The 24912-nt window shown below is 49.4% G+C and overlaps 1 protein-coding gene across 1 annotated transcript in view; it reads left to right on the top strand.

Annotated features, from left to right (window-relative positions):
• Positions 1-21599, top strand: part of DUSP29 (dual specificity phosphatase 29) — a 34174-nt gene extending 12575 nt beyond the window's left edge. The window contains exons 3-4 of the mRNA XM_036337346.1: positions 11960-12180; positions 20869-21599. Coding sequence (XP_036193239.1) covers positions 11960-12180; positions 20869-21113 — 466 coding nt within the window. The 3' untranslated portion in view covers positions 21114-21599. The remainder of the gene's footprint in view (positions 1-11959; positions 12181-20868) is intronic.
• The last annotated feature ends 3313 nt before the right edge of the window (positions 21600-24912 follow it).

Here is a 24912-nt window from a genome sequence, read left to right as displayed (position 1 = left end):
TTATTGATTTCAGAGAGGAAGGGAGAATATAGAGAGATAGAAACATCAATGATGAGTGAGAATCACTAATCGGCTGCCTCCTGCACGCCCCACACTGGGGATTGAGCCCGTCACCTGGGCATGTGCCCTGACTGGGAATCGAACCATGACCTCCTGTTCATAGGTTGATGCTCAACTACTGAGCCAAGCTGGCCAGGTGAGATGGAGGTTGATTTTGCTTTCACATGAACAATGTTCAGAGGAAGGCAAGCTGGGACTGGCATGGGTCTCTAGGATCATTGGGGACTCAGGCTCCTGTGTGTCTGCCGTACCATCCTGAGGGTAAGGCTTTCTTCTTCAAGATTGCTGCATGGGCTGAGATTGCTGATAGGGCTCCAGTCATCATCTGTAGGATCCAGACTGCAGGGAGGTAGAGAGAAAGTAAAAGCAAAAGGGTGTCTTTCCAAACAGAAGTCCCACCCAAGACTTCCCCTGCCCCTAGCTGCAAGGGAGGCTGGGAAATGTAGTCTTTTATTTTAGCTGGGTATAACACGCACAAGAGGCACATCAACCTATGTGTGGAGAAGAAAAAGGTAAGCCTAGCAAAGTTCAGGTTGCTGTCCCCTTCTCTAGATTTTTATAGCCACCATTCCCCATTCCTTAAACAATTGGGAAGCTCATACTGTATATAATCAATATATATAAAAGGCTATATATACCGATCATCCCACCGTCCAGTAGGTATGATGTGCACTGTCCACCAGGGGGCAGATGTTCAACGCAGGAGCTGCTGAGCTGCAGTGACTTGGCAGCAGCAGTTCTCCGGTGACGCACCCTGAAACCAGAGAGGAGGGAGCCCGATTCCTTGTGGGGCCGCACGATTCCACCTTCAGCCGTGGGTTATGTTGTGCTGGGGCACTGTCATCCCTGAATCTGGTTTACTGCACACTTGCGTTTGTGTTCCACACCCTGTACAACAGCAACTTTGCAGAGTGCCCTCTCGCACTCTGGGACCCCTTGGGGGATGTTGGAGAGCCGGTTTTAGCCCGATCCCCACAGGCCAGGCTGAGGGACCCCGACTACTGGAGGGACCCCCATTCACTTTGCAGATGCCCTTCGTGCCGTGGCGCCGCCCCAGGTCCCGCCCCACTGGCCACCTTCTAATTAATTTCAATGTGCAAGAATCCATGCACTGGGCCACTAGTATTAATAATAATAATGCCTATGACTTACTAAGTACTTTGTGCCAGGCATTGTGCTAAGCATCTTGCATATACTATCTCACTTTATTTTCTCTAAAGCCCAATGAAAGAGGTCATCTACTTATCCCATTTCAAAGATAAGGAAACTGAGGGTCAGAGCAGTTCATTAACTCTCCCAAGGTCCACAGCCCTGTAGGCAACAGAGAACTGGGACTCGAATGCAGTTTTGCCCAATCCAGAAGTTTCCATCTTAAATCCTCCCTCCACCCCCAGGATTCCGGCTCATGCTCCATCTCTCCATGAGCAGATGGTGCAGGGCCTCTGCATGTGCGATTTACACACACACACACACACACACACACACACACACATACATCATGCTGCTAAAAACTTCGAGATAACCGTCTAGTCAGGGAAAATCCAGGGACAGCCTCCCTTGTCTGGTTTTTCGTAATATTTTTAAATTGAAAAAGTTACAAAAATTACATGCCCTTCTGTACTAAATTAAATTAAATGGAGGGTTATAAAAATAAACTGCATACTCACCCTTTGTTTCTCGTAATCCTACCACGGAGAAGCCAGTATTACATTTACTTGCATACGTCTACTACTTTATGTATACAATTGCAAACATAAGCAAACATATACACACACAGAAAGGGTTTTTGTTTCTCTCAACAATTTTTTAGAAAAAAAAGAATCATATTATATATACACTATTCTGCACTTTAATATTCCATAGTATAGTTGCACCACAATTTATCCAATCATTTCCCAGAATATTAGGGGAACCTAAGTGAGAGGTATATAGGGACTCTATACTGTTTTCTTTTCTTGTTGTTGTTAGTTTGTTAATCTTCACCCAATGGTATTTTTTCCATTGATTTTTAGAAGAGAGAGTGCAAGCCCCCCCGCACACACTCCAACTGGGCCAGAGATCAAACACGCAACCCAAGTACATGCTCTTGACTGGGAATTAAACCCATGACCCTTCAGTGTATGGGCCAATGCTCTAACCACTTAGCACACTGGCCAGACTGTTTTCTTTTTTCAAATAACAGCCTTATTAAGGTATAATTCACAGCCCATAACATTTTTCACAGGGTGAAGATTAAATGAGTGAAAACAAATGAAGTGCTAGAGTAGCAGCTGGCACATAGCAAATGCTCACTAAGTTCCCTGCATTATGGGTCTGAGTAAGCATCACAGAAGAGGTCAATTCCAGGCTTGGCTCTGGAAGATGGGTCGTATTTCAACAGAATTCTAGGCAGATGGGTCAGGATGAGAAGAGACATAGAGGTAAGGAGAAATAAGGTAATTTATCTGGAATTTAGGGGATGGATATGGCAGAAAGGGCACTTTCAGAAGACCTGGGATGAAGCCAAATCCTACCACTGTGTGGTCAGCTAAGACAGCCGTGCTGCAATAACAGGCCACCCCAACATCTCAGTGGCCCACACAATGATGGCTTATGTCTCACTCACATGTCATATCCACGGTGGGCAGGTCCTAACGGTGCTGCATGTCCACTTTACTCTGGGACTCGGGACCCAGGCTGATGTCCACATTTCATTGGCCAAAGCAAGTCCGTGCCAAAGCCTCACATCAACAGGGCAGAAAAGTGTAACCTTCCCCTAGGGAAGGGCAGCAAATATTCTAAAGGATAGCACACCATCTACCACAGCCACAGGCTACTGCAGGGGCGGTGGTTTTGGGCAGGTCCTTTTACCTTTCTGGGCCTATGTCCTCATCTCTAAAAATGGTTACTGAGCCTGGCGGTGTGGCTCAGTGGTTGAGTGTCCACCCATGCATCAAGCAGTCACTGGTGCAATTCCCGGTCAGGGCACATGCCCGGCTTGTCGGCTTGATCCCCAGTAGCGGGTGTGCAGGAGGTAGCTGACTAAAAAAAATTTTTTTAAATGGTTACTGAGAAGAGTCCAAGAAATATGGACTATGAAAGCATTTTATAAATTATAAAGTACTAGACAGATGAAAAAATTGCTATTACTGTTACTTAGTGAGAAAGAAACCTGGGAAGATAGGTCAGGGTCAGCCTGTGGCAGGCTGAAGGCCAGCGCGGTACTTTCTGCAGGAAGTTAAATTGAGTGTCTGAGCAGGACAGTCATGTTCTAGTCAATACAGTGCCAGACAGTTGGCTTTGATGCAGTAAGATACGCTTCCTCCTTCCACCAGGAAAATGTCACTGCCCTTTAGTTCAATCCAGTTCTGCCTAACTGAGCCCCAGACGCGCATGCACAGGCTGGGCAAGCTCCACAGTCAGTGTGTGACCTGCGTGCACGCGTGGGGAGGAGCCAAAGTCAGCACAACTGGTCTTGTCCATCTCTGTCCAGGGCCCCGCCCAGATGCCCACTTAACAAGGTGAATGAGACTCCTAGGTGCTTAGTGAGACAGCAGTTGATTCCACTGCCAAGGCCACCACAGGGAGGTTACAGCCCAGCTGAGGGCAGGCATGGCGGCCTGGGCTCCTTGGTCTCTTTATAGGTGTTGCTCGAACCAGGGGAAAGCTCAGCGCTGGCTCCTCAGGCACAAAGCCCCAGTTTCAATTTGATATTTGTGCTTAGGTTGAGTTCTTCCTTCCCCTGAAGCACCCAAGGTTTTTGAAAGCTGAGTGCCAAGCTCTGGAAGTTAGGGTGGTCAGGACCAGGAGTGAGGATGGACATCCCAGGGCAGCCAGAGCCTCCGGCTGTTCCTGGAACCTAAACCAGTGATGCCTGGAACCCGCTGGGGACCAGACTTACTCCCACAAAGCAGCCCACTCTTTCCCCGTCCTCTCTCCCCAAGGGCTTCTTTCTGGAGAGAGGCAGATGGCTGAGCATCTGCTCCGGAGCCACAATATCTGGGTCAAATACTGGTTTCCACGTGGCCTTGAGCAAGTCACTCAAACTTTCTGAGCTTCAATTTCTTCACCTCTAATATGTGGATTCCATGAGCTCATACATATGACATCTAGTGCATGCCTGATACACCCAATAACTACTATAGATCAGGTAAGTTCTGGTCATTTGAGTCACAGTGTGAGAGGAAGGTAAACGGTTACTATGCTTTGCCACTAAGAGTCCCTCTGTGCTAAGAAAACCCCCTGGTTAAATATTCCCATGAGATGCTATCATGAATCCAAGGCCAGGCTGGAAGGACAGTCCCTCCTAATGAGCCTTCTCCAGCCCATGCACCCACTCACCCCACAGACACTGTCCTGGCCTTCCAGGGACCCAGGCGACCTAAGGCCCAAGGAGGCATGGCCACAGCAAAGCCCTCTGGGCCTGTGAGCTTCAGAATTTCTAAAGCATTTTCTCAATCCCAGCTTATTCCAAGGGGACTCAGCAAGTGGGGTGCCTGGTGACTCCAACTCTCCATTGCTCACCAGCTCCACCACCACAACCCAGTAAGAAGAGGCCACGAATAGGAGGGGAAGTGGTTGGAGTTCAGGGTGCTGGGCCAGTAGAGGGGATGGGTCCAAGCCAACCAGTCACCTTTTGGATGTTCTCGTGGGGATGTCTATCTCGGTCAAGCCACAGCTCCCCTCTCCCCACACATTCCCCAAAACTTGGTGGGAGTCTGAATCTGTCACAAGTAAGAGCTGCAAGGTCAGCATGGAGGAGAGCAGAAGCCATCAAGCAGGATTCAGGGACCAGAGTTCAAACATCTTCCTGTTCTGGGACTCAGTTTCTTTATTTGTAAAATAAAGGGATGATTTCAAAGGCCCCTTTCAGCGCTAAGATAAAATTCTTTAAGAAATGTCCTATTAAATAAATTAGGCTTTATTAGATTCAAGCACATACATGTTGTATTACTTTTAAGCCATTTAAATTAGATTCAAATTAGGTTAACCAAGTGTTGCCCTCCAGAGAGCCAGGGACTGGCGTCAATGATGAGATAAGAATAATTCATCACCTCTTATCAATCAGCAGTCCCTACGTTGGAGCTTCCGCAGTGCTTGAGTATGCTTGAAAGCACTAAATTTCTGTAATTTAAATATTCTCACTTTAATCTCATTGACATCTTTCATTTGCTTAGCAAAACCTTTTTTCTTTTTTCCCCCGTAGTCAGCAGGAGGGAAAATATCCTGGCTACTGTCAAAGTGATTGCAAATTCTCAGGCAGGGCAGCCTCTGGTAGCACAGCCCGGCTGAAACACCATAATTGAGAAATCCCTTCCCTCTCATCAACACCGTGGCGCTGTTCAGCTGCTCTGCGGCTTGAATGGTGGGGGCCAAAAGCAGCTCCCCGTTTTTCTTAAAACTCCAATTGCTGCCAAGGTCTGGCTTTGAGAGTTATCAACATCTACAGCTGCCCCTCCGCATAAAGCCTGACCCCTCACATGCCTGTGGCCAGCCCCCACCACCCTGAGCTTGCTTCCCAGGTCTCTCTCTTGCTCTTCTTGCTTTTCTGCTCCCAACCAGACCAACTCCCTCAAAAAAACAGAGGCATCTCCAGGGCTGGTTTGTCCCCAAGAAGGTCAGGAAGTGAAGTGAAGGCAAATCCATCAGCTGAGACAGTCCTCAGCCTGAGACAAGGCCTCTCACTGGGATGCCGGGACAGCCATAGCCTCTCTCCCCCCAAAGAAGGAACTAATGCAGCCTCAAGGCACCAAGTAGGGCTGAGATTTGACTTGCTTCCAGGGGGGGCCATGGCTAGTATGGAGTGCAGCCAAAACACAGTCTCGACTGACCCCTTATGTCCTGAATGTTACCCAGAAGAACTAGGAAACCTGGACTCGGAACCTCCAAATGCAGAAGGTGACCTAGGTGAGACTGGGCACCAGCCTCGGGCACAGTGAGTGGGGAGAGATTTCTAACAAGAGTTAAGAAGGCCAAGGCCACCTGAAGTCTTTGCAAGAGCCCGTCACTCCTGAGAACTAAGGAAATAACATCAATAAAAATCATGGTAAACATTTACATTATCAAGTGAATATATGACATCTTCATCACGGAAAGTTTACAAAACAGAGAGAGAAAAAAAGAAGGCAATTAAAGTTTCCATTAATCATAATCTCGTTACCCAGAGACAACCATGGATCACGTGTTGCTGTACATTACCTATTGCTCTTTCCCCTCATTTCCCCTCATGTATCATTTAACCTTTCCTGTTGAATAGTGCATCACTAGACTTGACAAAACTCTTTTAAGGAAAGGGCTGCCAGTGTAATTCATTCTATTTAACAAAAAGAGAAAACGAGGGTCCAAAGCTTCGGTTGTTTCCGTTCATGCAGCAGTTTAAGCTTATAAACAACACCGGCCAGGCCTGTATTCTCTGAGGGGCCTCAAAACTGAACAGCTTCATCATCGGCAAATAATAAGAGCACCCAAGAACTAGAAAACCACTGACTGTCAGTTCACATCAGGTGAATTGACTGAAGTGAAAAGCTGGGAATATGCCTGGTGTATTAAATCCACCTGCAAGGAACAGGTGTGGTCAAGGAGAATACCACCACAAGGTCACGTCCATGAAATGATGTGAGACCACAACAGTGTTGCATGCATCAGAATCAGATTGCAGGATCCAGGCCATAAGCACACAGGAGTCCATAATTAGGTGCAAGAAATCAGTGGGCCTACCCTAGCCAGTTTGGCTCAGTGCATAGAGCATGGGCCTGTGGACTGAAGGGTCCCAGGTTCAATTCTGGTCAAGGGCACATGCCTGGGTTGTGGGCTCGATCCCCAGTAGAGGGCACACAGGAGGCACCAATCAGTGATTCTCTCTCAGCATTGATGTTTCTATCACTCTCTCACGCTCCCTTCCTCTCTGAAATCAATAAAAATACATTTTTTAAACAAGAGAGAAATCAGTGGGCCTCACAGACACGAGGGTGGGGAGAACCACCCGATTATTAGTGGACTTTCTTTGATGCTCATAGCAGAATCCTGGCAACAAGGGACCAGCTGGTTTCTCCTGCCAGGAAGCTGGTGGAGGGCGTGTACAGCTATGTACACGCATGTCCCGCCTCCCTTCTGTGCGAGAGCAAACACCTGGGGAAAATGGGCTTTCAGGCAGGTGCTGAGGTATGTAGGCTGGGAATCAGAGAGCACCAAGGGGTCTGAAAAGGTGGGATGACGGGAGTGCTGCCCAAGGAGACTGCCCCACGTAAAGTGCTCTTAGAGGGTGGGGGGTTGAAGCAAGCTTCCCAGAGGATCCCCAGAGGGGCTGGAAGGAAGCTGGGCCAGGCTAAGGAAGGAGGGAGGAAGGGAAGGTCTCTGATGGAGGCAACTGGGCTTTGCAAGAAGGAAGTCACTTCCTCGGCCCCTGCCCATCTGGTATCAGAATCCAGAGGTAGGCCAGGTTAGAGAAATGGGTCAAAAACAGGATATGACAACAACCTCACAAAGGCACTGCCTGAGTCCGATGTGTGAGAAAATGTCCAACCTCATGTGCAAAATAAATGAATGAAAACAAGGCACCATTTTGTTAGTGGTGTTTTGTTTTTGAAATTAGCAAATAGCAAAAGATAAAAATGGGAATCATTTGAGCAATCTTCCTAGAGGATAATTTAGTAGTGAGTATTACATGTATTAAAAATGCTCATACCCATTGACCCAGCAATGCCATTTTAAAAAATCTCTTTTAAGGATATAATCAGAGATGTGCTCAAAGAAACAGAGCAAAGTTGTTCATTCATAGTGTGTTTCTTATAATACCCACCAAACCCCTTCCAGAATAGTGATAGAGATAGAGATGGAGATGGAGATGGGGAGAGAGAGGGAGAGGGAGAGGGAGAGGGAGAGGGAGAGGGAGAGGGAGAGGGAGAGGGAGAGGGAGAGGGAGAGGGAGAAGGAGAGGGAGATGGAGATGGAGATGGGGAGAGAGAGGGAGAGGGAGAGGGAGAGGGAGAAGGAGAGGGAGAGGGAGAGGGAGAGGGAGAGGGAGAGGGAGAGGGAGAGGGAGAGGGAGAGGGAGAGGGAGAGGGAGAGGGAGAGGGAGAGGGAAGACAAAGTCCAAAATAGGGGCTTGGTGAGATAGAATTGAGATTTACCTATAGAATGGAACAGCACAGAGCTATTGAAGCTCATAAGTTGACTTAGCAAGATGTTTACAATATATCACCATGTCAAAGGGGGTAAACTGTATATAGTGTTATACCCCCAGGCACATCTCTATACGAATCTATGCCTAGGAAAGCAACTGGAGGGCAGGGTATCAAACAGCAAATAATCCTTATCTCTGGGGGTTAGAAGCACAGGCGATTTTGTGTGTGCGCACACGAGGGGGTATGTTTCCCACATTCTGCATTGATCATGTATTATTTTTGTAATTAGATAACATTCGTTTTTAAGCGAACAGATTGCTTACATCTAGGGTTTTTCTTAAACAACCAGAAACAAAGGCTCTGGCAGCATCTAGATTCTGGAAGTAAGTGACTAGGTCTGTTTTTCTCCTGAGCTTTTCTCCTTCAACAGAGGCACGTTTCTTAGTCTCTTTCCCACACCACATATCTGAGCAGGTGGCCTTAACACAAAACAAAACCCAAACCAAAACAAAACAGAAAACAATCTAATGCCAGACAGCACTCTCTCTCACCCCCTACCTCCACTCCCAGTAATTGCTGAGCGAGGCATCCCGGCCAACTGGGGATCTGCCTCCATCACAGCCGCTGTCTCCTGACTCACTCTGATGGTTCGTAGGTCTCCCTTCTGCCACTGGTACTCTTCTGAGCCCTTGATTGGACTCTGAGTGCACCAAGCTGGGGGGAACTCCCCAGAGCGGTGTGTGAGGACACCACTTCCGCTTCCCAGCCCAGGTAGCCACAGAGCCCCGAAAACCTGCCGTGGGCCTCACACACCCACCAGGCCTAACCCTCCCGCGGACCCTTTTCTCCCTCTTGGACACCAGGCAAAGCCAGCTCTTTGGGGTGAATGTAGAGATGGCATGCAGTGAGTCTTGTTGCATCTGTACCCAGATCCTCGACCCCCAAGGCAGCAAAGTGCAAAGAGTTATTTATTCAAACTGCCATTTGATTATATTGAAACCCAGCTGCTGAACCCAGAGAGAACAGTCTTTACCGTGGATAGAAACTTCCTGTCAAGGACAGTTAATTTTCATTTTTCCACTGAGCTCAACCTCAAAGTGAGGTTGATTGCTACTCAGCAAGATGGACTGCATTAGTGGAGCCTTTAACTGAGCGCAGATCTATATCCCAAAAGCATAATGTTTGCTGTATACATACTTTGAGACAAGAGGAAAAATGAAAAGCAGACCTTTGCAAGGAAAAAATTGAAAGCAGAATGTGTTCCCTAATCAGGATGGCAGCACAAAGGCCAGCTGGGGTGGGGCGGGGGGTGGAGGGGGGGCTTATTTGCAGTCCCCACCTCCCTACGCCTCAGTTCTAATGGGCTATTGGCAAATGTTCCTAAAAGCTAATGCCTGTGTTTAGCTCCCTCTTTCCCAAACACTGAACTCCACCATAGTTCCTCTCACGGCAAACAAAGAAGCTCCAGGAAGCCAGCGATTGATAAGGGGCCTCAGCGAGGGGCCATGGCACGTGCTTCTCCTGCAGGGCTCCTCGCGGCCAAGGGTGTTGATCCACGTTGGCATCCATTATGGCCATTTCTGTCCACCTCCTTTTACCAGTGGCCTCGAGGTGAGCCCTCACCTGGAGCACAATGCCACTTTCGGCCTCTTACTGTTATGGTTCCAGACCCTCGTCACCTCTTCCCTGAGCTGTGGAACCGGTCTCTGTCCTATTGAGAGAGATGTCCTCTTAAAGCCCGGATGGGATCCCCCCCGCCCTTCTCAAATACTATCAAAAGCTCTCCCTGACCCCCAAATACAGACCCTGGCAGCCAAGCACCTCCATGACCAAATCCCGCACTCCCTCTCCAAAAGTTCTCTCACATCCTATGCTCTGGTCAAACCAGTCCCCTCCTCCCTGTCCCCATTCCCAACCCAACAGCAAGTCTCCTGTGACAACAGCCTGGTCCAAGCCACCGTCCTCTCGTGGCTGTACAACTGCGACCGCCTCCAAGAGAGGTCCCCGCTTCTAATTTTTTGCCCCTCTCCAATCCTTCTCCGCACATCAGTCAAACTGGTCTTTAAAAAAGTAAACAGTGCTCACCCCTTCCTTAAGATCCTCCGTGGCACGTGCCATTCTATCACACTTAAAATAAAATCCGAACTCTTTCTCCTGCGGCCTACAGGGCCCACCTTGTCCCAGCCCACCTTTCCAAATTCCTCTTGCACCACCACTTCCCTCATTACCACAGCCACACTAGCTTGCCTCCTGTTTGTGGCACTTGCTGTTCCCTCTACCTGGATGGAATACTCTTCCTCCAGCTCATCCCTCAGTCTTCGCTGAAACGCCACCTCCCTGCAGAGGCCGTCCCTGACCCCCTTACCTGGAGCAGGACCACAGAGGTTCATGCTGCTCTTACTGCTATCTGGAATTATCTTGGTTATTCCTTTGTTGTTAATCTGTTCTCCCCAGGGGAATCTAAGCTTCCTACGGGACCTTTTTTAATCTGTTCATTGCTGCAGCATCAGTACCCAGGACAATGCATGGCCATTATAGAATCTAAATCATTATTTGGGGATAAATGATTGGATACAAGAAATAAGAAACATTTCCTGGAAGGCCTTCATTATCTCCAGCTTCCATTCCTTCTATTGTGCTGTCTTCTTGGCTTGGCTTGCCCTTGCCTCCCTCTGCCCCTCCATGGCCTACGATCGACGTGTGAAGTCAGGCGGGCTCAAAAGCCCCTTCCCAGAGTCTCCCCTGAACGCTCTAAGCCAGTGATGGCGAACCTGTGACACGCGAACTCATTTTTTTGGTTGATTTTTCTTTGTTAAATGGCATTTAAATATATAAAATAAATATCAAAAATATAAATCTTTGTTTTACTATGGTTGCAAATATCAAAAAATTTCTATATGTGACACAGCACCGGAGTTAAGTTAGGGTTTTTCAAAATGCTGACACGCCGAGCTCAAAAGGTTCGCCATCACTGCTCTAAGCAGAAGTAACCCCTGTGTCCCCTGCCCCATGTTCCAAGGCCACCTACTTCACCATGACTTTACCCTGGTCCTGGAACTTCTTGCCGAGAAAGAGAAAGCTATAAACCAGAAAATAACTTTACTGTGGGCCTCAGGCACTTCCCCAAATCAATTCAAACACGAGACTGCTCAAGTATCTCTCCTCGGGACAGTGCTTTGCCCAACTAGGCAACGACTCCTTATCAAAGCAAGGGCTTCGCATTGTGTTCACCAATCCCATGAGCATCAATACCAGGAATCTTGCCCCATCCCAATCAGATCCTCCACTAAAAGCCCCGTCTTAACCCATTCCTTCGAGCCCCAACCTCCAAACCCTATAAGCAGCCGAGGGTTCAGAGAAGAGGCCGCTTTAAAGGGCCTCCCCAGGTTGTGCGCAGGTGGCCTCTGCCCCACACAGCTCTGCTTGATGAACGGGTTATCCAGGGACCTGGGAGGGAGGGCTGGTGACAGTCCACTCCTGGACCACCAGTGTCCGCACCAAGCTCTTCTGCATTTGGTGAGTGAGGGAAGAATGAACGCACAAATGAACAGCCCCCTTCCCTTCTCGAAGCATCCTAACGAGAAACGAGAAATGGCACAGGTGTCCAAGGGGTCCATGAGAGCAGGGTTTTGGACTAAGGAAGTCCTGCATTTCAATGACGAGGCCTTATTTTGGAAGCCAGGATCCCCTGCAGACACCAGTGGGCTGCCTCCTAGCTCCGCGCCCCCCCCCCCACCCCCCGCCCCAGTTCCAGGCTAAGGAGCCCACAGCCCACGGCCTCTCTCCTGTGCGCTCAGGGCCACGGCGCTGGACCGCTATAGGCTGCAGAAGGCGGGCTTCACGCACGTGCTGAACGCTGCCCACGGCCGCCGGAACGTGGACACGGGGCCCGACTACTACCGCGGCATGGACATTGAGTACCACGGAGTCGAGGCCGACGATGTGCCCACCTTCGACCTCAGCGTCTTCTTCTACTCGGCGGCCGCCTTCATTGACGGTGCGCTCCACTCGGATCACAGTAAGAGCCCCGCGCCCCCTCACGGCCCCGCCCCCGCCCCGGGGGAAGAGGGTTCTACGCTCTGGGAGTCGGCTCCCCTCTCAAAGCCCACCCTGCGGGGGTTCCATGTGGATGAGCTGGAAAAGGCTGAGCCCCTGGAGGCTGTAAGCCTGCTGGTGGAGTTCAGGCTTTGATGGCATCGGCATGGGGAGGGTTCAGAGGGGAGGCCTTTGGCCTGAAGCTCTCCTACCTAAGGCACCTCCTCCATCCTTCCAAAGGAGGGGGGGTCTGGGAACCCTCACAGCTGGGATGCAATTGTGCCTGTGCCCAAACCCGACGAATAGTCAAAGGTTTGAGGCCAGAAAACCCTCAGGCAGCTGACTTGAGTGGAAAATCTGTGGAAAGACTGCAAATTCTCCTGCCAACCAGCCAAGCCCACGGCCTCCTTACCCGCTCATCCACCCGACCCTCCCTAAGTCCAGTAACACTCAGTCTAGTGACCACCTAGCCTTTATAAGTGGCAAACTATATTTGAGACTGAGTTTTGCACCTGTGATGTCTGAGTTTCCCAGGGTTAATTTGAAAGCACAGTACTGGTCCTTGCAGTTTCAGCTGCCCTAATCCAGGGAAAGGCTACCAGGCTATTTTGGAGAGAAGGGCACACTTTAGGAATGTGCCAGGTAAGACAATATGCAGTTACGGCTGCAGGGTGGCATTCCATAGAGGCCACAGGGACTTCACGGCCCTAATTTCTGTTCTGACTTCAGCCGCATGTGTCACAACCCTTTAGGGGACCATCACATAATTTGGGGTAACCAGTGACAGTAGCCCCTCCTCATTTGCAGTTTTACTTTCCCTAGTTTCAGTTACCTCCAGTCAACCACAGTCTGAACATATTAAATGAAAATTTCCAGAAATAAACAATTCATAAGTTTTAAGTTGCACGCCATTCTGCGTAGCGTAATGAAATCTCGCAGTGTCTTGATCCATCTCGTCAGGGATAGGAATCATCCCTTTGTTCAGCATGTCCACGCTGTATATGCTCCCTGCCCATCAGTCACTTAGTGGCCATCTCGGTTATCAGATCGACTGCCTCAGTATCGCAGTGCTTGAGTTCAAGTTCCCCTACGTTACTTAATGGCCCCAAAGTGCAAGAGTAGTGATGCTGGCAATTCAGATACACCGAAGAGAAACTGTAAGTGAAAAGGTGAAAGTTCTTGAATTAATAGGAAAGAAAAAAATTGTTTGCTGAGGTTGCTAAGATCTTACTGTAAAGGAATCTTCTATCCATGAAATTGTGAAGAAGGAAAAAGAAATTCATGCTAGTTTTGCTGTCTCACCTTAAACTACAAAAATTATGGCCACAGCGCATGACAAGTTTAGTTAAGATAGAAAAAGCATTACATTTGTAGGTGGAAGACAGAACAGAAAATGGGTTGTGATTGATGCAACCTGTTGCACCAGAAAGCATGGAGCCTATACAATGATTTCAGCAAGGGATCCCCTGAAATGGGTGCCACCAAGCCATTTGTAAGGGATGGTTGCACAGATTCAGGAGTAGGTTGGACTGAAAAATAATAAAATTACTGGAGAGGCTGCGTCTGCCAATAAAACAGCTGCTGCCACATTTCCGGCAGAGTTGAAGAAGTTGCTTAGGTTCAGTAACTACCTGTGGTTTCAGGCATCCACTGGGAGTTTGGGAACACATCCTCCACGGATAAGGGGGGACTACTGTACTGAACGCTTTCTTAGCACAAGAGGTTGGGATCACAAGGCTCACCGCTTGACCAAATGGCCTGCTTCAGGAACTTGCAACCTGTGGCCGGGCCGGGGCCATGCCTGCTGCAGTCCCAGGCCTTGACGGCCGTCCCAAGGTGAACCTGGCCCACAGCCGGCCATAGGCACCAACAATTGGTCATTATTTTGGTTCACAGCAATGTCATGATGAAAAAGAAACTCATAGAACTGAAGTGCTTGTATTCGGGAATGCTTCATTTCAAAGTCACTCTTTTATGAGTCTATTTATGGGCCACCTTTTGTGTTGTGCACAATCTGGGTTTCCAAGCAGGATCAAAAAGCAACTGGACTCTGACTCATCTCCACGAGGTAAAATTCGCCTCGGAATATTTGAAGTTAACTGAAAACATATTTGACATGATATGGAAAAAAAAACCAACAACAACAAAAAGCTACAGTACCCCCACCCAATCCTTCAGTTCACTTGCCATGACTCTACCTTTGGCCTTCCCCTTAACGGGAGGGGTCTGGCAGGCTTTGGAGAAGACAGGGCTGGGTTCAGATCACAGCTTAGTAACAATGTGATTTCTCTGAGCCTTAGTTTCTGCATCTGGTGATAAAAATATTTACCTTGAAAGATTATAATGAGGCTCCGCAGCAACCGACATAAAGCACTTAGCACAGAACCTGGTGCACAGCAGGCTCTCAGATGTGTGTGATAGAGAGAGGTCGTGCACCGTGAAACACACAGCCACACCAGCACATGCACATCATCATCATAAAGTTTCCAATCCCCAAAGAAAAAAAGACATTCCAACTTTGAACTAGTGTGATATGCTCAGACGACAGCTTGTTTTTGGTTCCCGGCACATGAGTTTGGAGTCTGCCCACACTGCGGAGTCAGGAGAGAATGGGACCCTCAAGTCCTGTTTGGGCCTGGGCAGATCACAGAGCTTCGATGCAGAGGTCAGGCTGGTGTGGATAGTGACTGGTAGACCAGATGGTCGAAAGCACCTCGCAAAGAAAGGGTCAAGTGGGAAAAGTATATGCCCATCTGGTGTGGCTCGGTGGTTGAGCGTCAACCTATGAACCAGGAGGCCACAGTTCAATTCCCCCTCAGGGCACATGCCTGGCTTGTGGGCTCCATCCTCAGTGTGGGGCATGCAGGAGGCAACAGATCGATGATTCTCTCTCATCATTAATGTTTCTGTCTCTCCCTCTCCCTTCCTTTCTAAAAATCAATAAAACATCATTAAAAACAAAAACAAAAAACAGTCTCTTTAAAAAAAAAAAAGGGAAGGGAAAAGTATATACCAAAGCCAGGGAGTATGCAAGGGTGGGGACTAGACTGTTGGCTGGGGATGGGGACCAGGGCATGGCTGCATTGCCAGGTGGGAGGCTGGGCTCCCTTCTCAGTACCTTGTCCACTTACATTTTTTGTTGCTGTTAATCCTCACCCAAGGGTATTTTTTCCATTGATTTTTTTTAGAGAGAGTGTAAGAGAGGGAGGGAGGGAGGAGGGAGAGAGAGAAAAACATCAATTGATTGCCTCCCACACCCACCAGGACTGGGGCCAGTATCAAACCTGTAGCCCAGGTATGTGCCCTTGACCGGTAATTGAACATGTGACCCTTTGGTGTGCAGGCCAATGCTCTAACCATTGGGCACACCGGCCAGGACTGTGTGCTTACTTATTTAAAGATTTCCTTGAGTTGAAGGCTCAAAGTCCTACCGGCTCAGGACCAGGCAGTGTGCAGGAGTGAACGAAGCTGGCTGTGTGTAAGCCGTGGGGTGTGGTTGGGGTGCTTGTGGCTAAGTGCAGAGCTCATACCCCTTCCCAAGGGGCAGCTGCTGCCCAGTCCCAGCCAACGTTTGTTGTGTGAGAACCAGCGCAAATGTGGTAGATCCGACTTTTCAGGAAATGTCTCCAATCTGGGATTTAATGTAAAATCACTCGATTTTTAAGTGTTGGCAACACATTGAAAATTTCTTAAAACGCTGCGAAGGCCAAACCAAAGAAACCCAACGGCTGTCAGTGGGTACCTGTGCCCCCAGGAGTCACAGTAACACAATAAAAGGCTGGCCAGCCGGGCAGCGGCATTGCCACGGACTCCCCGCAGTGGCGGTGCCTGGGCCCGGCCTGCCGGCCACGTGCCCTGGGCGGCTGTGCCTCGTCGGGCTTTGGGAAACCAAGGGACGCGACTACAGCATGTCAGAGCCAGGCCCACGCGCATGTTTCTTATTATACTCTTGATGTAAGAGGTGTTGATGGACAGTCTGGCCAAAAGGCAAGGCGTCTCTCTTTCCTCTTATCTTTCCCCTTCTTCCTTGGCTAGTGTCTGCCAAGGGCACACGGCTTCCCTCTGCTGCCCACAGCTCGTCTCGCTCCCTCTTTTTGAAAAGCACTGCTCCTGGCGCTGTGGAGTCAGCCCAGGGCGCCCACTCCCACCGACCCTCCCCTGATTGCTCTTTCTGAGAGAACCCCGCAGGCAATCTGTCCCCCTGGAAAAATCTTAGCGATCATCTAGCCCAGTGTCCCGCCCCAGGAGCTGGGGACCCAGCGGCCCAGAGGAGCCAAGGGAGGTGCCCGGGGCCCGTGGTGGGAACGCCTGTCACTCAGGCCTCACGGGAGAATCCTCCGCCCGTATTTTGAGCATCCGGTGACTTTGCTGTGTAACAAGTCACCAAATATTATGGCATGTGAGGCAGGGCAGCTGGTGATGGGATCTGAAACAACGGAACCTGTCATTCCTCATCAGAAAAACAAGTCCTGACAAAAGCCTGCCATGGGGACCCCGCTTGGGCTGCCTTCACCGCTCCTGGCGCGATGTGGGGTGGTTTTAATTTAAGGAAATCGTCGGAAAAATCCCAGGGCAGACACCAGGAGGCTCTAAAGATCGGGTCTTAGTATAACCGCTCTCCTTTCCTTCCTTCTTTTTCTTTAACCGACGGTCCACAGCCTGCTTTCACACCAGCTTAAAGGCCATTGTGGCTAAGGTGGGCGTGAGTCAGTAAAGGAAGGCTGCATCTGAGCAGGAGGCGGATCCCTGGTGCCTCTGAGCTGTAGGCAGGGCCGACTCTCAGGTGCTGTGAGAGTGTTCCCTCTGCGGCACACTCGGGCCGGCGGGCATCTCAGAACCCACCGTGCCCCCTTTGTCTGAGGACGTCCGTGAGCCTGACCGGTTTGGGAGGAAGTATGAACTCTGGCTTTGCACGCCGCTGAGGAGGCAAGTTCGGAGGTCTGAGTGAGAGACAGGCAAAGGGCATCCCCCAAACCCAGATAGGAGGTGTTTAGGGAGTGCACACCTGGTGGGGGTACGGGTGGTGCAGGTGAGGGGGTGCGGGGTTGGGGGGTTTGACCTGTATGTCTGATTTGAGTGACAGAGGCCTACCTCCTGGTCAGAAGGGAAATATGCAATTGGGAAGCCGCAGAGATTCTGGATTTGGGTTTTCTTCATAAGATTCAACTTTTGGGAATTCAAGTTTTGGTAAAGGCCTAAGGGGAAATATTTCACTGAAATCACCATTTTTTCCCAAACATTAAGATTGTAACCTATAGTGTGGGTACAACCAGCATTTCTTTTTTAAAAAATGGAATAGATTAGAATAGAAAATAGCAGCAGGCATTGTGCGTGGGAAAAGTGCTTATTACTTTGTGAAACTTTCGTCTGACACGCACACTTGTGATTCCGATTCCCCTCTTAGCGTTTAAGAGCTTCAACCCTGGCGGCAGGTGCCTGGGTCCGAACCACACACACTTCAGCCACTTCCTAGCTGGGCGACTTGGAGTCCCTTCTCTGCACTTCAGCTGCTTCCCCTGAAAAACGGGGACGGTCTTTCACCTGCCTCATCAGGTTGTGAGGATTGGCTACAGTAAAAATACCTAACAACATACTTGGAGGATGTGGCGTGAGCTGAGGCTATGTTCATGTTAGCGATGAATTCTATATAGTGTTTCTGGGAGCCACACCAAAGGGTTTGAAAGCTGCTGACCCAGAAAGTGCCAAACCCTGACAATGCTGCCTCCGCCCAGGGCCTGACCCCGGCTGGTATCTAACTCCCAGAGAGTCCCCTGCTCTCTCTGGCCAGGACCCTGCTGGGAACAGGCCAGCCTTCCCGGCCTTCTCTCCCTCCTGACAGCAGTTTCTCATCACCCCATGCTGGGCCCCACGGGTGGTGCTGAGCAGAGCCCCAGAGCAAAGAGGGAGCAGGGCCCTGAGGGACTGGGGCCGGCCCTTGACTCCAGGGGGACCTACCACGCTCACATGGCTGGTGGCATTAATGCCACCATCATAAAAACAAACTTAGTTCCAGGAGCTCCTGCTGGGGCTGAGCACCACCCCCACCGCACCCCCACCAAACCCCCTCTCCTTCCTCTCCCACCCCCTCCTCCCACTCAGCAGACTTCAGGCTCCCAAAAGGCTTAATGAACTACAGCTTTCGTCTGTTCGGAGCATTTAGTCATGACAGAAAGAATTACCCTTTTTGCCAGGAGAGGAAGAAACGCTTTAGTTATCAGCCGGCTGGCGGGGGGCCAGCAGCCTCTGGAACAGGGTGTGGGGATTAGGATGCCAGAGGTAGACATGCCACTCCAGCCGTCCCTCGGGCCCAGTTCCCCAAACCCAGCCGCAGGAAGGGCGTGGCCCTGCTTCTCGCCCTCCTTTCCGGCCAAGGTGCACAAGGCAGGGCGGTGAGGCCAGGCTCCTGTAGCTCAGCAGCATGAAGGCTGGGACCGGAGGCCGCCGGGTTAGCTTGTGGGGATCCATGGAAATGGACGGTGATAAAGTGAATGGCTCTTCATGGAACACCTCTCCGTGCCCCGTGATGTGTGGAGAGGCCATCAGTAGAGTCCTTACTGTCAGGCAGGGTGTGCCGGCCTCTCTGACCAGGTGGTGGTGGGGAGGGGACCCTGGCGCCTGGGGTTCAACCTTCTTGGAGTCCTCATGCTGCCATGGCTGCTGGCCATTCCCACTGTCCTGGACATGGTCCCCTGAGGAAGATGGGAGGGACACAGGAGAGCCATGTCCATTCAGAAGTGTTCTTTCCAAGCTGTTCTCATGTCCTGGCGATGCTCCAGAGACCCGGGGATGTCCATGAATGTCTTCTTGGTCATCTTTCCCGGCCTCAGGCCCGAGACTCAGGAACAGGAACAGCACTGGGGTCCCACAGCTCGAGCTGCCTCAGCCAGCTTGACGCCAGCAGAGCGATCGCACAACCAGGGAGGGTGGCCACTGGCCTAGCAGTAGTGGGTACAGCCAGAGATCCTAATCTCAGTATTCTCTCTGTCCCAAGAGCATGATGGCCAGTGTCCAGCACACAGTAGGGCCTCAATAACATGTTGTTTTGAACTATTTCTAGTGCTGGCACCAGGTTCCTGAGGTACCTCTGACAAGTCGTTGCCCTCTCTGTAAAGCAGGGAGGATGATACTGGAACCCTGAAAGCTGTATTAAGGATGGAATAACACGGTGGACACTCACTACGTGAGCTCTAGAGGCAACAGCTTCACATCAAGGCTTCGCAGCGGGGCCCAGACACTGCCATGGCAGTGGCCAAAGGGAGTTTTGTTTATGCAGGTTGTATCTATCAGTACTTACCCTATTAGAAAGAAAAACTGAAAAGTTGAATACTCATTTTAAAAGGATGAAACACACCACTGGATATTGACATAACATATTTTTATGAAAAAGTACATTTTCCAATACAGTTAGGGAGAAGAGTGGTATTAATTTACATTGTTGCAAATCTCTTCAATGCGAGGCTTATTAGAATCCAGTTGGAATCTGATTAGCTTCTGCATTCAATCTGTTGTGGTACATTGTTTTGGTTGGCGCGGATGAAGAAAATCCAGCCTCACTCAGCAGCAGTGTAGCTGGAGAAGGGAGGGATGCTCTAATCGCCTTTTCAGGTAATTGTGGGTATTCTTCTTCGATACTACACCCACACTTGACAAATGATAGCTTCTTTTTTTAAAAAGTATATGATTTTGTTTATTTTTTTTAGAGAGAGAGGGAGAGGGATAGAGACATAGAGACATCAATGAGAGAGAAACATCAATTGGCTGCCTTCTGCACATCCCCTACTAGGGATCGAGCCCACAACCCAGGCATGTGCTTGGACCAGGAACTATACTGGTGACCTCTTGGTTCATGGGTTGACGCTCTCAACCCCCAAGTCACACCGACCGGGCAAATGATAGCTTCTTAAAGGCTAGCTGTGATGTGGAATCTGAAGCCGTATCAATAAACTTCATACTCAGTTACATGAAAATCCACTGGTCTGTCTTTGAATGGATGTTTTACCTATGCATGATTCTGTAAAATCTTGTATTTGGTCATTTGGTTTACTCAGTTATGCAGATCCTCCAAATGTTGACACTTTCCACTAGACGTTATCAATAACAGATTTGTTAACTTCATCACTCATCCTAACAAAAATCTTCAAAGTATTGGGAAACCATCAGCTTCACAGTGATAGATACAAGTTTTCCAAAACTCTTAATATTTGCTCAAAAGCTTGCATTTTATCACTGGCAATAAAGACCATCCGTTGTTTTCTGTGATGTGGCAGACTGACTGTGTTCACTTTTGAGCCAAAGTCTGCCAAATACCCAAGTTTAAATGGCCATGGTTTTCCTGTCATCCATTCTTTTAAGTAAAAGGGTGTCTTATGAAACAGTGGCCAATTCAACTTGCAACTCAATCTCCCTGGTGCTTCTCCCACGATAACTATCGCGCTTCGGTATGCAGGCCAAGTGCTTTATGTGTGCTTCCCATTTCATCACACAGAATATTAAGAAGTGTAACCAAGGGCTGAAATCTGATAAATTAATTTGTACGGCCCATCAGGGATATTCTTAAGTGAAACTAGCTCTCCCCGCCCTCCCATCCCCCTCTGCCCCCCCGAGTGCATGATGGTGAAGAATGCCATGATGACTAGCTAGTTTGCTGCCTCTTGTCCCCACTCCATTTCAGATAAGATCCTGGTTCACTGCGTCATGGGCCGCAGCCGCTCGGCGACCCTGGTCCTGGCCTACCTGATGATCCACAGGAACATGACCCTGGTGGATGCCATTCAACAAGTGGCCAAGAACCGCTGTGTCCTCCCGAACTGGGGCTTTCTGAAGCAGCTCCGGGAACTGGACAAGGAGCTGGTGCAGCAGAGGCAACAGGCCCCGCACAGCGACGACGGCGAGAAGGCCAGTGAGAAGGAGCTGTAGGGCCCCCCTTGGGAAGGGAGAGAGGAGGCTGATAGGGCTCTGGTCCGTGACTCCGTTTGTTCTGGAGAAGGGACCATGAAACCGAAGCTTGACTTCTTCCAAGTCATCTGAACCTTCCCGGGTGCATGCGATGAACAGGGAGGATGCAGGGCTGCCTCCCGGACTCCAATATTTGGCTTCGCAGCGGAACAGGGCCGACAGGCCTCCCAGCAGAATTGGTTACAGATGGACACACCGTTCTGCATAAAGGCGCCTATATTTTTTATTTATTTTTTGTAAGATGGGAGAAGAAAAGGACTTAAAAATGTGTAGGCATTGTGCTGTGATTAAATGTTTGGCTTGGTCTGAAAGTCACATTCTTAAAAAATAATTTTAAAATAGAAATATATTTTCTAACCACTGAATGTGCCCGGGAGTGAGTCCCCTTCTGAGGTGTCTGTATTTCCTTCCTGCCTCCCGCATCCTCTTCTCCACGGGATCCCTAGACTCAGGTCCCCTAGAGATGCTGCCGCTCACTTGGTGGGGGTGGGGGTTGGGGGAGGGGGATCCTGAGCCCCTGTACAGAGGCCCTGCTTTGGGCTCCCCCACCTTCTTCAGGGAGCCAGGGCTCTTCAAATGTTTAGCCAGAGCTGCCACTACCCAGAAAAATTCAATAAATTGTGGTAAATTTGCTCAAGAGTTTGACTTTATAATTTTGGAAAAGAGGGAGGAGACATTCTTAGGGAACAAGAACTCAAGGAAGCCCCTTTCATTTTTTTTAAAAAAACATATTTTATTGATTTTTTACAGACAGGAAGGGAGAGGGATAGAGAGTTAGAAATATCGAGGAGAGAGAAAAACATCGATTCAGCTGCCTCCTGCACACTCCCTACTGGGAATGTGCCCAAAACCAAGGTACATTGCCTTGACTGGAATCGAACCTGGGGCCCTTCAGTCCGCAGGCCGATGCTCTATCCACTGAGCCAAACCAGTCAGGGCGAGCCCCTTTCATTTCGATTTTTGTTCAGTCACACCAGGACGTATTTGCAAATGTGTTTGCTCTGGAATGGGAGCACAGGCATGCAGGTTCAGGTGGTGAGTTCCCTTCCTGGAGGGTTAAGCCAGTCACCATCACTCAGATTTTCATTCCGGAGAAGAGAACAGCAGCAGGCACCCAGCAGGTAGAGATGGCATCTGGAACCAGGCACCATAAACCAGACAGAACCCAAAGAGAGATACTGATAGAAGCCCAGCTGCCTAGAGAGGGCAGAGTGTGATAAAGGCCGTGGGGGAAATGTGAAAAAGGGGCCCAGTTCTCCAATCTGGTTGTGGTTTTCAGCAGAATGAAAGAGGAAGTTCTTGATGGAGGAAGGACAATGTGAAAAGCTACCCAAGGGTAACCCTGTGAGCTCTGGCGAGCTGCCCTGCTTTGTACCAGAGGGGAGGACTTGTGGCCTGGGCTTGGTGGCCAGTTAGCCTTCCTGGAACTGCCCACGGTCTGCTCTGGTTGCGTGACGTTGGCCTAAGATAGTGGTCAGCAAACTCATTAGTCAACAGAGCCAAATATCAACAGTACAATGATTGAAATTTCTTTTGAGAGCCAATTTTTTTAAACTTAAACTATATAGGTAGGTACATTGTTATTAACTTAATTAGGGTACTCCTAAGGTTTAGGAAGAGCCACACTCAAGGGGCCAAAGAGCCGCATGTGGCTCGTGAGCCGCAGTTTGCCGACCTCTGGCCTAAGAGGAATCAGGTCCTCATAATGACCCAGATTGGGGTGTGAGGGGAGCTATACACAGGCTCTTGGAAAAGAGACACCAAAAGGACTCTATGATCATAGCGGCCCCTACATAGACTTTTCCATCACAGAAGCCTCATAATTCCCTGGAAACACATTTACCTCCTCGATCTGATCTATTCCTTGTCCAGAGAGAATTCAGCATTTCCACTTCAATAAAATATATACTTTTCAATGAGTCCATATGCAGAAAGTATGGAACCCCTGAGTCCCACTGCTGGTGTTCTTGGGTCCCTGCACCTTCCTACATGCCCCACCTCTCGGGGGCCGAGTCCTGCTGAGGACAGCAGAGAACTTTAACGTTGGAGTCTGGTCTCGTCAAGATGGTTCCTGGGAGCTAGAGGTAGAAGAAAGGAGGATCAGAAGTTTTTGCAGAAGCGTTTCAAGTCTACAGAAGTAAAATATTCATGCAGTCAACAAGTATTTGAGAACCTACCACCTGCCAAAAAGTGGGGTTCAGAGGCCACAAGTAAAAACAAAACTGCATGCTGTGATCAGGTGCCATGAGAGAAAGAGGAGTAAGGTGACCAGCCAGGGACAGGATCGGGGAGAAACCCACTTTAGAAGGGTGGTGAAGACGGCCTCTCTGTGGAGGCCGGGTGAGCTGAGTCCTGAAGGAGCACAGCTTCCAAATGAGGAGGGAACACACAGGCGGAGGCTCTGAGCTGGCAATGAAGTGTGTTTTTAAGGAAACACCCCCAAGGTACGTGTTTGTGGAACTGCCCATCAGTGAAGCCAGGGTACGTGGGTGAGGTGGGGAGTGGCAGGAGAGAGGTAGAGAGGCTAGATTTTATTCCAAGTGCAAAGGAAAACATTGAAGGTTTTTAAGCAGGGGATGGTCTTACCTATGTTCTCAGGAACTCACTCTGGGGGAAATACCACTGGCTGCAGTGTGGAAATTGGATTGTAGGGAGTTTAAAAAGCAGGCGAGAAGACCAGGTAGGAGGCTGTTGGAACTGCTGCTAGGAAAGAGGAAGGTGACCTGGATGAGGCAGTGCCGGGAAACGGTTATCCTGGAGAAACCACAGAACTTTGAGAGAGGTATCAATTCCACCTCAGTATTAAGGCAATGGTAGTGCCTTAATACTGAAATGAGGTCGACGGGGTGGAAATGGGGCCAGGGGGCTGAAGATCGCCTTACGTCTATTAAGACAAATAAAAGGTGTCCCATGTCCTTTGACCTTGAATATAGAGAGAGCTCTGACTGGAGATATAATTGTGAATGTTGCCCAGCTGGTGTGGGTCAGTGGTTGAGCGTTGACCTATGAACCAGGTCATGGTGTGATTCCCGGTCAGGGCATATGCCCGGGGTTTTAGGCTCAGTCCCCAGAAGGGGGCATGCAGGAGGCAGCCAACCAATGATTCTCTCTCATCATTGATGTCTCTCTCTCTCTCTCTCTCTCTTTCCCCCTCTCCCTTCCTCTCTGAAATCAATAAAAAGATATTTTTTAAAAATTGTGTATGTTATCTTTATAGAGGTGGAATTTGAAGTCGTACTGAGTGAGATGAGAGAGGAACCCCAGGAAAGGAGACAGGAAGAAGGAAGAAGGGAGAAGGAAGCTGGAGTGTGGAATTATGGAAGTCTGGGTACAAAGAAATAGAAGGCACTGCTTCATAATGTAACCGTAACTGTACTTGGACTCTGCGTATCGACTGTAGACCAACACTTGCTTGTAACAGGGTAAACTGTACTTACACAGCACTTAACAGTTTTTAAAGCGTATGCTTATTAGACAAGTGATGGTCTTTTCACAGAGTAAAATACTGTAGGAAAAGCTGAGTTTCTGAGAGAACTGTTTGTTGAGCCTCAATCTCATCTGTAAATTGAGGAGCCCCTGTGCTGGCCCGTTTCCTGCGCAGGGTGTGTGTGGGGTACGTGGGAGGACTGTGGTGAAAGCTTTGGAACAAGATCGTGAGTCACTATTTCTGAAACAGACTGTTGGCAAGGAGGTCCGAAGCCTTCACACATGGGCAGGCACCACTGGACTCATTAAAAAGTAAAGGTTGGGAACTGACAAC

The sequence above is a fragment of the Myotis myotis genome, unplaced genomic scaffold, assembly GCF_014108235.1.
Source record: "Myotis myotis isolate mMyoMyo1 unplaced genomic scaffold, mMyoMyo1.p scaffold_m19_p_15, whole genome shotgun sequence".
In the NCBI taxonomy this organism is placed as follows: domain Eukaryota; kingdom Metazoa; phylum Chordata; class Mammalia; order Chiroptera; family Vespertilionidae; genus Myotis; species Myotis myotis.
Note: the sequence above shows the minus strand (reverse complement) of the source record. Positions and strands in the feature narration are given on the sequence as shown.